At 60.8% G+C, this 12,200-nt stretch overlaps 5 protein-coding genes across 5 annotated transcripts; 3 read left to right on the forward strand and 2 right to left on the reverse strand.

Moving 5' to 3' along the window:
• Nucleotides 1-105: 105 nt before the first annotated feature.
• Nucleotides 106-1,815, forward strand: PAN0_003c1719 (uncharacterized protein; the record flags this gene model as incomplete). The annotated part of the gene is made up of 1 exon (XM_014802677.1): nucleotides 106-1,815. One exon carries the CDS (start codon nucleotides 106-108, stop codon nucleotides 1,813-1,815), a length of 1,710 nt encoding a protein of 569 aa, XP_014658163.1.
• A 212-nt stretch (nucleotides 1,816-2,027) lies between these two features.
• On the reverse strand, nucleotides 2,028-4,625 carry PAN0_003d1720 (uncharacterized protein; the record flags this gene model as incomplete). The annotated part of the gene is made up of 3 exons (XM_014802678.1): nucleotides 2,028-4,181; nucleotides 4,300-4,324; nucleotides 4,576-4,625. 3 exons carry the CDS (start codon nucleotides 4,623-4,625, stop codon nucleotides 2,028-2,030), a joined length of 2,229 nt encoding a protein of 742 aa, XP_014658164.1.
• A 158-nt stretch (nucleotides 4,626-4,783) lies between these two features.
• Nucleotides 4,784-5,782, reverse strand: PAN0_003d1721 (CMGC/CDK/CDK5 protein kinase; the record flags this gene model as incomplete). The annotated part of the gene is made up of 1 exon (XM_014802679.1): nucleotides 4,784-5,782. One exon carries the CDS (start codon nucleotides 5,780-5,782, stop codon nucleotides 4,784-4,786), a length of 999 nt encoding a protein of 332 aa, XP_014658165.1.
• An 849-nt stretch (nucleotides 5,783-6,631) lies between these two features.
• PAN0_003c1722 (NUC189-domain-containing protein) lies at nucleotides 6,632-9,274 on the forward strand (the record flags this gene model as incomplete). The annotated part of the gene is made up of 1 exon (XM_014802680.1): nucleotides 6,632-9,274. The coding sequence occupies one exon, from the start codon at nucleotides 6,632-6,634 to the stop codon at nucleotides 9,272-9,274; it is 2,643 nt and encodes an 880-aa protein (XP_014658166.1).
• Nucleotides 9,275-10,053: 779 nt separating this feature from the next.
• On the forward strand, nucleotides 10,054-11,373 carry PAN0_003c1723 (succinate-CoA ligase; the record flags this gene model as incomplete). The annotated part of the gene is made up of 3 exons (XM_014802681.1): nucleotides 10,054-10,905; nucleotides 11,061-11,161; nucleotides 11,232-11,373. 3 exons carry the CDS (start codon nucleotides 10,054-10,056, stop codon nucleotides 11,371-11,373), a joined length of 1,095 nt encoding a protein of 364 aa, XP_014658167.1.
• Between the last annotated feature and the right edge of the window lie 827 nt (nucleotides 11,374-12,200).

Genomic DNA, 12,200 nt, shown 5'->3' on the forward strand with positions numbered 1-12,200 from the left:
CCGGACCAAGCGTGGGCATCAGGGCGGCCGCTTCTTCCATCGCTGGCAGGCTCAGTCCTCCACCACAGCGCCTGAGTCATGTCTGTTCCAGGCATCTTCTCCACCATGTCTGGCTCTCCGTCTAGATCCTCCTCACCAGCCGTCGCCGCCGGTCCGAGCCACCAGATCCCGTTCAACAGCGCTCCGGTCCATCACGCTCCCAGTCCTCTTGGTTTCGGCTTCGGCTTTGGCTCTTCCTTTGGAGGCAACAACACCGCCGCCAACTCGCCTGCATCCACATCCGCAGCTTCGCACATGTTTGGCACAGCGCAGACCTCTGTCCCTCCATCCGTACTGTCCCCGTCAAGACGCTCCGATGCGAAACGCAGGCGTGACTCAGACGATGCCCCGGACCAAGTCGACGACGATGAAGACATGGGTCATTCGCAGAGGAGCCGATTCAACGCAGACGCCTTCTCACCGCATCATGACCACAAGCGATCCGTGCTCCCCAAACGCATGCGCGCAGGCCTAGGCTTCGGCCTCGTCAACGCGGAGCCGCTCCACGTCTCGCAAGCATCGTCGTCTGCTTCGCCCTTGTCCAATCCGTCTTCAGCCTTTGCATCGTCCGCATTCTCTCCACTCGCAACGGGAGGCAGCCACCACACTTCACCGTCATCGTTCCACAACTCCCAATCGGCGTCGAAACGACAGGCTCATGGCCTCAACAACCGAGTCGGCATGTCCGGCATCGATGTCGACATCGGCAAGATGCTCGCCTCCATGGACAAGCCTTCGCTTCTCTCGATGCTCACGTCGCTCCTGTCGCAGTCCAAGGACGCCTCGCTGCCTGCTCAGATCCTCTCGCTGCTCCCGACGCCTTCGCTCGATTCGGTTGAGACCTCGCTCGACGAGCTCGAGAAGGCCATCCGCGCCGCCATCCCCTTTGTCGCCGACGGCAGCTCCGCCCGACACGAGTACACCTGGAGCCGCCTTCGCGCGCCTATCGCCGCATTTGTCGACGCAGCTCTCGGCTACTTGCCCTTCTTTGTCACCGAGCTCGATTCGGACCGCGAGCAGCGCCTTCGCGAGCGCGATCCTCGTCTGCAGGCCGACCGCGAAGAGGTGCATCCAGCCACTACGTTCAGCTTCTTGCTCACCATCACCACCCGCGTGCTGCGCATCGAGGCGCTGCTTCCTTCAGTGACCAAGTCAAGCCTGGCATTCAACCTCTTCACCGCGTCAAGTCAGCCAACGTCGTTCGGATTCGGCGCAGCCAGCTCCACGCCTTCATCGCCCGCCAAGGCCGGGTCCGCCTTTGCCCACTCGACCTCGGACGCCTATGGCAAGCACAGCAACCTCGCGTACGTGCTTGGCACCGAATACGCCTCTCCCTCGTCGCCGGACACGCTGATGAGCGTGCTGATGCCCGCCATCCTCAAGCAGTGGACCACGCTGCTGCACCGTCTTGATAAGGCAGTGAACGGGGATGGCAGAATGTTTTCGCAGGAAGTCGTGCTCACCTGGGCACGCAATCTGGAAGCGACAGGCACTGCAGCTGCATCGGGCACAGCCACTGCTCCCGCCTTCTCGTCGGCCTTCCCGAACTCTGGTGCCCAGGTGAAGAAGGACGCGGAACAGCCGAAGCCCGAGGAGATGCTCATCCGCAAGGCCATGGACGAGGTGCGCAATCGGCTCGAGCGCGACCTTGCCTGGCTCGTCGGCGGTGCCCAGCACTATGCCAGCTCTGCCAATGCACTTCATCGGGCAGCGGCGCCCAGGAGAGATAAGCGCACGCGCGGCGCTAGCATGAGCGACGGCGAAGATGAGCTGTAAATTCAACCCACCTCACCCCAGCTACCCATCTCTCTGATCCGCCTGTTTCGCATCCCCAATGTTTCTTCGACTCTGCATATCGATCGTACACGCTCGCGCTTCACATATACATACCCTAGGCTTTCACGCAATGCTCAATTCCTCTCGCATCCGTACCATTTGATCCATTTTTGGTCTGGTGTGGAAAAATAAGGTAGGGGGGAGTTGAGGCTCTAGTCGGCAGGGAATTTGGGAGTGGGGGGTTTCCGAGTGATGTGTTGGAGGCGGTGGATGAGGTGGATGATGTGATTCAGCTGGGTGGATTGCGGGTTGGAAGCGAGTTTGAGTTTGACGATGCGGCGCAGATTGATGAGCGTGTAGTTGAAGCGGAAACGGTTGGTGGTGGTGCGGTGGAAGGTCCGAGGGTTGGATTCGAATTGCGTCAGGATGTCGAGCAGTGTACGTTCGAGTAGCGTTGCCTTGACGATCACCTTCCGCGCCCGACCTGGAGCTGACTCCGATACTGGGACCTTTCTCTCGCCTCCTTCCCTTGCGTGCGAATCGGGGGTTGGCTTGGGTGGGGCAGTTGCACAGAGATCAAGAACGATCCGGTAGCTTCGACCTGTGAGCCTGACATGTGGCCACCGCTGCATAAACTCGTCCAACAACTTGCGACTCCACGATGCCCTGAACAGCGGATGCCGCACCTTCTTCAGCACCAGCACCAACGACTCTTCGTTCGGAACAATCTCGCCTTTTCCCTCCGGCTGCTTTGAACGACCCGCGAGGTTTCTACCAAAGCTCGAGCCTGTGATGCTGTTGAACACCCGTAGCGTTTCGGCTAGCGTTATTCTGCGGTCTTGCACACACGCGGCAAGCGCGAGGTTGAGCATACCCGTAGAACCGCCCCTTACCGATGGATCTTGCTGCGGCCCAGTCTCGGCAAGCGCCAGACGAACGATCCGCAGCACAGCATCCGACTTGCCGTGCTCCAAAAGCTGCGTCAGCACCGACTCGAGCAACCATCCGGGCGCCTCATCCGCCGCATCCTGCCTCGCCCTCGTTTGGCGCAACAGTTGCGGCACGAGTCGCTTGGTCAACGATACTCGAGCTTCCGCTTGCAGCCTCTTCTCGTCACCGTCCTCGTTTGGCTCCTCCACGCGCTCTTTCGTTTCGACCGAGACCTCGGCGATGGTCGCTTTTCGAGGCTGCTTCTTGCGCGCGCTACCCTTAGAAGGAGCTGGCTCTTCAACTGGCTGCGGAGTGGCGATCGGCTTGGGCAGCGTCTCCACACTTCCTAGACCGAAGCGCAGCAAGCTTCCCCATCCGACCGCATCGAGCTCGTGGTACGAACCTCCGTTCCGCGCGACGCGATGTGCGTCCAGCAGCTGCTCGACCTTAATCCAGTCGCCGTCGCGCGCCGCGAGTGCGAGTTTGAGATTATGCGCCAGCCGGCGTGGATCCTCGTCGTGCACTGGCCATATCGCCACCCCATCCGCCTCGCTTCCGCCGAGTTGCTTCGTCGATCCTGGTGCCGCCGTGGTGCGATGGCGGTCTTTGGCGAGCCAAGCAGAGCGCACAGCTCGCGCTTCGACGCGCAGGAGCGAGCGCAGATCGTTGCGAAGGTAAGCGTAGCGCAGCAGCATGCATAGCGACGCCGCCGACTCGATGTGCGGTGCGTCGGCGGTCTGCCGTTCGTTGGTCCAGACGTGATCTTCGTACCAGGAGATGAGCGCTTGCGGACGGTATGTGCGGAACGTACGGGTGCGCTCGAATGTACGCCACAACAGCAAAGCCTGCTCTTGGCTCAGCGAGGGGTAGACAGCCTTGAGCCGCTTGAGCTTCGCTTGGACGTAAGCTGGCAGGATCGAGCCACCTTCCGGCCTCGTACCCGTTCTGCCATCTTCTCGCCACTTCTGCTTGACATCCACTGCCCTGGAATTGCGAACACCTTTTTGCCGCTTTTGTGTCCAAGACCGATTCGAGTCGACTTGCAAAGGGGCTTCGAACTTGCGTACTAAGGACGCCTGAGCTATTGGTGGTTGTCTTGTCTTTGCGCGGCTGTCGTGGATTCTGCTGCTTGAACCTGTGCTGACAGAATCTCGGAGGCGACCTCGTCCAAGCCGCTGAGCAATGTTTGCGGCACGCTGCGGTTCCGCCTCGCCTTTCCCTCCCAGCGCATCTGGCCTCGGCGGACTTGGCAAAGCGGGACTTTGTGCGGCTGCGCTGTAGCTGCTCGACGGCAGGGGCACGTGTCTGGGGACGTAGGGCCGCTCGAGCGAGCGTGCTGCCTCTGCGAGCCCTCTGCACAGCTGCGCAGCATGGCGCATCGCCCGCAACCCTCGCCAACCACGGGCGCTACTGAAAGGCTTGATGCCGTACTTGGCCTAGTTCGACATGCACGCTATCGCGGTGTCCATGCCCGAGTCGCTGTGCTGGAGACGGAGACTGAGATGAGAGGTGCTCTGCGCTATGCCGGCCGTACAGATCCAGTAAATGCGATACGCTGGTCAAGTCTGCCGGAGTCGTGCTACGAGGATGATGAGAGACCGATGTAGAGGGATGCAGAGGTGAGGATGTGCCAAAACCTGGAAGTCGGAAAGCGCTCTCCCGACATTTCTTTTCTTCGCGACCCAGCCTGGCAATTGGGCTGGAAAGGCGCTCTGCTGGGCCCTGAATATGGCCACCATCACGTGTAGACTGCCCTCTCCGATTTCCGAAAAAAATCAAGCAACTCTGCTCCATGGCAGCAGCATGCTTCACAGTTGCAAGCTGGCACACGCTCGGATGATCGGGTACTCGGTCTGGTCAATGAGGATAGAGAAATGCATACTTGTACAGAGGGGCCAGGGAGAAAGGAGGGAGAACAAGGCAGGAGGGAAGGAGTCGAAGGAACAAAGGGTCCCTTTCGCCTTGAGCGGATATGAGGTTGTCAGGACAATCTTGGAGACTGCGTTGGGTCGGAGAACGGTACCGATTGTAGACGGACTCAGTTGACAGGCTGTCCAGGCACGCCCTGCTGGTAGCTGCCCTGCTGCGGCGCGCCGTTGACGCCGCCGCCGTTGCCGAGGTTGAGCTGGCTGTTGCTCTGCGGGTGGGGCAGACCGGCGATGGCGGCCGAGGTGGTGAAGTAAGGATGGCGGAGCGCCTCGTCGGCCGAGATGCGCTGTGTGGGGTCGAACTTGAGCAGCTTGTCGAGCAGGTCGATGGCCAGCGGATGCGCCTTGGGGAACATGTTTTGGAAGGGCACTCTGGGCACGCGTGGGAAAGGTCGGATCTGGATCTCGGGCGAGTCGTTAACCAATCGCTTCATGGTGGCGTCGTCGGGTGTGCCGAGGATGCGCAGGATCTGGTTGAGCTGGTCGTTGTTGTCGCGTCCGCGGAAAAGCGGCAGACCCGAGATCATCTCGGCCATGATGCAACCGGCACTCCAGATATCGATCGAGGTCGAGTAGGTTCGCGAGCCAAGCAGAACGTCGGGCGCACGATACCAGAGCGTCACGACCTCGTTTGAGAATGTGTTGACGGGAATGCCGAAGGCACGCGCAAGACCAAAGTCGGCGAGCTTGAGCTCGCCACGCTTGTTGATGAGAAGGTTCTGAGGCTTGAGATCGCGGTGCAGCACGCGGTTCTCGTGGCAGAAGGCGGTTCCCTTGAGCAGCTGGAACATGAAGGAGCGCACGGTGACTGGATCGAGCGCACAGCGATGGCCGTGGATCTCCATGTACTTCTTAAGGTCCTGCTCCATGAACTCGAAGACGAGCATCAATTTGGACTCGGTGTGGATGACGTCGTAGAGTCGCACGATGTTGGTGTGGCGCAGCTCCTTCATGAGCGAGATCTCACGGATCGCCGTCGACGGCGTGCCCTCCTCGGCATCGAGGTGGATCTCCTTGAGCGCGACGATCTCGTTGTTGAGCCGCGAGCGGCCCTTGTACACGGTGGCGTATGTGCCCTCGCCGAGCTTCTCGAGCTGGACGTAGTTCATGGTGATGTGTCACGATCGGGTCGACGGGTTGATGGGTGCTGGTATCGGTGCTGGGTTGAGCCTGTGGCAGGTGGAGGTGGTCGGATGCTGCGTCCGTCGGGTGACGATGTGCACAAGTCCTGGAGTGATTGCAAGGGCAACGTTCGGCGACCGAGACTTGCGTTGTGGCAGCGTGAGCAGGAGTTGGGTGGCTGGAGATGTCGTCGAAGGAAGGTGACCGAATGGACGATGAGATCCAGATCTAAGCTCGCGGTAAGGACGTCGGCGGCTGCAAGGGGAGGTAGGCGCGGTGGATCGAAAGCTGCTCAGCGCGACAGATGTGACTGCAAATGTAACAGGTTTGAGCGGGGGCCGCACAACGCTACTGTAGCATAGCTGGTGTCGGTCTCAGCCGCGGGTGCGCCGCTTGCCACTCTGGCTGGCTCAGCGTAGGCTTGGCCGAAGCTGCAGCCCCGTGCATTCGTGGGCCGTCCGTCACGAACGCCTTGTTCGGGCCGCTCAATTTTCAGAGCCGCCTCAACGCGCCACGCGCTGCGCCAAAGTGACAGGTCGAGGGTCGAAGCTTGACTTTGATGACACGTAAGCATCTGTCATCCACGCTGCCTCCCAAGTTTTTTCGTCTGCTCTGGGCAGCTGCGAAAAGGGCAGGAAGAATTTCATCTGCAGCCAGGGCTCGAAAAAAAAGGAGAGGCAGCTCCACAGGCCTTTGTGTGTCGAAAATTCGCAGCAGCCTCTCTGTCTGCCGAGAACGAGCGAACGAGCGATTGACTTCTTCCTCGCCGGTTCCACCACCCTTGTCGTGCAGCCACCGCCATCGCTACCGATCTGCCACCACGCCTTGCCGCAAACATGGCGAAGAAACAGGCTACCAAGCCTTCCAGGTCGCGACCCACCTCCACCTCGGAGCTCAACCAGCCGCTCCTGCCTAGCTCGGGCGCCGTGACCGCATCGACAGCTTCGTGCTCCTTCTCGCCCACGCCGGACCACACGCTCTTTGCGCACATCAGCAACCAGGTGCACCAGCAGCGCCTGCGCATCTACAATGCATCCGCATCCGCAGCTTCTACCTCTCAGCTTGTGACCGACTTCCTCCTCGCCTCCCTCGGCGGCGCAGAGTGCCTCTCGTCGCAGTGGGTGCGCATCTCCACATCAAACAAGTCGGCCAAGCGCAGGAAGCACGGTGCAGAAAACGGCGCCGACGCGGCTGCCGCGTCGTCCTCTTCGTCGCAGCTGCTGCTCGCGCTCGGTCTGAGCTCGGGACAGGTGCACCTGCTCAGCCCAGCATTGGCTCAGTCGGTCGCCATCCTCAATGCCTCCTCCGCCTCCGGCAGCAGCACCTCCTCGGCCGCGAACGCCGGCGTCGTCTCCATGTCGTTCTCCGACGACAAGGCTACGCTGTTTGCCTGCTCCAAGAGCGGTTGGGTCTCCGCTTTCGCGCTCGCAGACGTCAAGCTCGGCGACCAACAGGCGCCCTTGCGGCCCTTCTCGTCGTTCCGTCCCGACACAAAGTCCGCCGTCCAGCTCCTCGCCTCGCGCCGCGATCTCCTACTCTCCGCACACCACGCCATCAGCTTGACCGACGCATCCCAGTCGGACAACGCGATGCGCGCTTCCTTCACCGGCCACGCATCGCCCGTGACGCATCTCGAATGGCTCAGCGACAACTCGTTCATTTCGGCGGCCGAGGGCGATCGCATCGTCAGCGCATGGACCTTTGACGACAGCAAGACCGGCAAGTCGGTGACCGGACGTGCATTTGCTACTGCCGCGCTCGACGGCCCTGTGCGTGCGCTTTCGGTCTGCGCCGCCTCCACTCAGCAGCCTCGCACGCTCATCACTATCGTCACGCAGACCGGCAGCGTCCGCATCTACGGCCTCCCTGCCGAATCCAAATCGGACGCCTCGCCATCCAAGAAGAAGTCGGCCGCGCTGCCGTCGCTCGAGCTGCTTGCGCAGTCCGAGGCGAGCTCGTCGGCGACGGAATGGATCGACTCGAGAATCGTCGCAGACAAGCTGCGCCTGGCTCGCCTCATCCGCGGCGCCAAGGTGTCGGTCGACGAGACCACCATCGTGCGTGGCAAGGATGCGCAGCTGCAAAAGACGCTTCAGCTGCCTGTCACTGGAGCCAAGCAGAGTGCCTCGTCTTCGGGCCTGCTGGTTGCCGACAGCGACGAGGCGCAGCTCACGGGCGGTGCCGCCAGCACGCAAAGGTACGCGGACGCGCCCATGCGACCGCAGGGGATGGACGACGACGGCCTTGCAACGGGTCTCGAGGATGCCGGTCTGGTAGCTGCCTCATCTGCCCGTGGCGCTGAGCTCGAGCCGACGCTGGCGCAGAGGTTGAAGGAGCTCGGCTTCAGCGATCCTTTGAGCGCAGGGCAGGAGGCCGAAGAGGACGATGCACAGATGCCGAGCAAGAAGCAGCAGTCGTTGACCAACGAGGCGTCACTTGCGTCATCTCTCTCGCAGGCGCTGCACTCGGGCGACACGAGCCTGCTCACCAGCTGCCTCAACCACAACGACCCCATCCTCATCCGCAACACGGTGCGCAAGATCTCGGGCCCGCTCTCGGTCAAGCTGCTCGAAGAGTGCGTCAGCCGTCTCAACGGCGTCGGTGGCAACCACGTCAGCAAGGGCAGCATGGGCTCGCAAAAGGCACGTGGTCTCATGGAGTGGGTGCGTGCCACCCTGCTCAACCACATGGGCTACCTCATGTCGCTTCCCAACCTCGTCACCAGGCTTTCGGGCCTGCACGCGACGCTGACCACGCGTCTGGCTACGCACGAGCGTCTCCTGGCGCTCAACGGCCGACTCGAGCTGGTGCTCTCGCAGATCGAGGCGCGCGCGGCGTACATGTCGCAGGCGAGCAACAACCAGGTGCGCATCCAGGGCGCCAAGTTTGGCAAGCGCATGCAGGGCGACAAGCTCGCGCAGGCGCAGAGCGCAGACAAGCAGCGACGCAAGGGCAAAAAGTGGGTCGAAGAGACCGACGACTCGGACTCGGATGCCGACGACATGGCCACCGACGCCGATGGTGTGCTCGTCCGCGGCGAGGACGACGAAGAGGGCGATGTGCAGGACATTGCACTCGGTGCCGAAAGCGATGAGGACGACGATGAGGACAGCGATGACGAGGATGCTGGTCCGCTCCGTCGCCGTCGCCGCGTCAAGAACGGCCGCGCCTCGGAGGGCAACACCTCGGCTGAATCGGACTCGGATGCTGACGATGACGACGATGACGACATCGAGGACATCGAAGACATTGACGACGATGAGGACGAAGAGGAAGACGAGGATGAGGAAGAAGACGAGGATGAGGATGAGGACGACGAGGAGCTCCCCGACGAGAGCGACATCGAGGAGGATGGTGCCAGCGACATGGAGGATGACGACGACGAAGAGGAGTACGACGTGGAGGATGGCGGTCGCGACCCGAACGGCATGTTCGATCTCGAGGCCGAAGAGGGCACCGACGAGGACGACTCGGACTGATTCCGCACCCTCATCCGCACCTCTACCCGCTCACTGAATCATTCGCATTTCTCCCCATCATGGCTCCCTACACACCGTCTCTACACACACTACACCTTGTACTCTTTCTAGTCTACAATGAATCCCACACACATGTTGACCCTAGCGTCCGACGAGCCAGCAGCAAATTGTGCGGAGAGGAGACAGCAAGAAGCTGCAAAGTGATGATGCCGCATCAGAAGTCTAACACACTCGAAGAATTTTCCTATTCGATCACAAGGGTCAGGGTGCGGATCGGCGAATTGCTACGGACGGAGCTTTCCGCTGGAGCGCTCGCAAAGGCCCTCGAACGTCCGCCCTCAATTCCTCCTCCCGGCCCTTCCGACAGCACACGCATTCCTGTCCTGCAAGACGAGCAAAGTTGATGTGATCTCTTCGAAACACAGTGTGATAAGACGCTGCGAGGCTGTCGGTCGAGTATAAAGTTGTGACCAAGGGATGCTGGATTCCAATTGGCCTTTTTGAGCGAGTGCATTTTCGGGTGCCGGCCAGCAGAGACAGAGCCAAGCAGGAAAAAGCGGGCCGAGCGAGTCTGGACGGGAGAGAGAGAGAAAGCAAGACGGAAGGCGCCGTTTCCCGATTTGAGCGCAAGCTGGCCGAGCGCAACACGTTCGCAGATTGTGCTGTGTGCGGCTTTGTCCTACTGTCGATCTTCCAGTCCGCAATCCCTCTCCTCTTCCCCACCGTCATCCCGTATCCCCTCCCTTTCTCACTCGCTGCACTCTTCACGAATCGTCAGCATGTTCAAGCACGCCGCCACCTCGCTCCGCCGCCCGCTCGCGCGCGGCTTCTCGTCGTCCGCCGCCCGCGCCTCGTACGAGGACACGATCAAGAACCTGCTCATCAACAAGGACTCCCGCGTCATCTGCCAGGGCTTCACCGGAAAGACCGGCACCTTCCACTGCCAGCAGGCCCTCGAATACGGCACCAAGCTCGTTGGCGGTGTCTCGCCCAAGAAGGCCGGCCAGACCCACCTCGGCCTCCCCGTCTTCGGCTCGGTCAAGGAGGCCGTGCGTGAGACCAAGCCGCACGCTTCCGTCCTCTACGTCCCTCCCCCCGGCGCTGCCGACGCCATCATCGAGGCCATCGAGAACGAGGTGCCCCTCATCGTCGCCATCACCGAGGGCATCCCCCAGAAGGACGAGATCCGCGTCGCCGCCGCCCTCCGCTCGCAGTCCAAATCGCGCCTCGTGGGCCCCAACTGCCCCGGTGTGATCAACCCAGAGGGTTGCAAGATCGGCATCATGCCCGGCTCCATTCACACCCCCGGCCGCATCGGCATCGTCTCCCGCTCCGGCACTCTCACCTACGAGGCCGTCAACCAGACCACCCAGGTCGGCCTCGGCCAGTCCCTCTGCGTCGGCATCGGCGGCGACCCCTTCCCCGGCTCCACCACCCTCGACCTCGTCAAGCTCCTCCTCGACCACGACAAGTCCGAGGGCATCGTCCTCATCGGAGAGATCGGCGGTTCCATGGAGGAGGACGCCGCCGAGTACCTCGCCAAGTACAACAAGACCCGCGCCAACCCCAAGCCCGTCGTCGCCTTCATCGCAGGACGAACCGCGCCTCCAGGCAGGAGGATGGGTCAGAATGTGTCCTTTCCCCTTCTTTCCCCGTGTTTCGAGAGCTTTGGATGATGTATACTAACGTATATCTCTGTCTTTTTGTCTTGGCGCCCTTTTACGACTTCTTTTCTGCTCTTCCTTCCACGGCCGCCTCGGTTCTCACTCTCTGTTCCGACTAACAGCGCGTACGTATTCCCCCTTCCACGTCTCCAGCAAAAAGTATTGGCGACAGCTTGCTGACCATGGTCGTATCTACTTTGTCCTACCACACGCCGCGATGGTGGTGTGGTTGATCGTGCCGGTGAATCTTCCTATTTTATTTTTATTTTTATTTTTTTTTCGCGACTCGACAGTGGCGCCATCGTCGCCGGTGGCAAGGGCGGTGCCGAGGACAAGGTCAAGGCGCTTACGGATGCCGGTGCCATCGTTGCCGACTCTCCCGCCAAGATCGGTGCGCTGATGCTCGAGGCCATGAAGAAGGCTGGTCTGGCCTGATCTTACGAGGATTCATCGCCAACCTCAAAATCGCTTCGAGGCGCTGCTCATCGTGTGCTCGTAGCTCACAGAATGGCTCTGTCGCAAACAAAGTGCTTCCTCACAATCCGATTCCGTCGCCAAAAACGTGCCTTCATGCTGAACATTGAGCACCGGCTGTGACACTGTGCGTGTGTGTGGGTGTGCAGAGGGAGCTCTCGCATCGGAGATGGGAGTGTTCGCCGCTTTTCAGTCTAACACATGCATGAAATTAGAGTTCCCACCAGCCTGGGTTTCCGGAGTCTGTCAGAAGCGTAACTTGAAGTCTAACTTGGCCGGAGCCACACTGCACCAAGGACGTTCCGGTCAAGCTCACTGCGTTCTTCTTGCAGCCTCACTCGGAAATTGCCCCTGAATCCTGAGATTGTGAGCAACAGTGAGATTGTGATTGCGAGACTGACATTGTGAGGCTGGGGCCAGTGACCCGCCGTCAATGCTCTCCTGTGATTGCGCAAGATTTCCCACGCCCGCGGGCAAGACCATAGGGAAGCTTTGCACGCAGCTTCTCGATAAGTGCCTAGTGGATCCATCCGGTACTCCAGAAGATGGGTCTTGCCGCTGTGTCGGAGCACCCGCAGTGGCGATTTTCGGTCTGCGCTTGGCTAAAGTGGCTCTTACGGCTGGCACTTTCGCAGAGCCATTTGTCTGCAATCGATGGATCTGTCACATGGGAAGATGGATCATTCGCTAGGGCGGGCCATCCGCAGTGGCCTTCTGTGGCCTGCGACTGGCCATGGCGAGCTTCAAGGTCTGGCACTTTTGCTGTTCGGAAGGGCCGATACAACTGA

Source organism: Moesziomyces antarcticus (assembly GCF_000747765.1).
Source record: "Moesziomyces antarcticus DNA, scaffold: scaffold_v10003, strain JCM 10317, whole genome shotgun sequence".
Classification (NCBI taxonomy): Eukaryota; Fungi; Basidiomycota; class Ustilaginomycetes; order Ustilaginales; family Ustilaginaceae; genus Moesziomyces; species Moesziomyces antarcticus.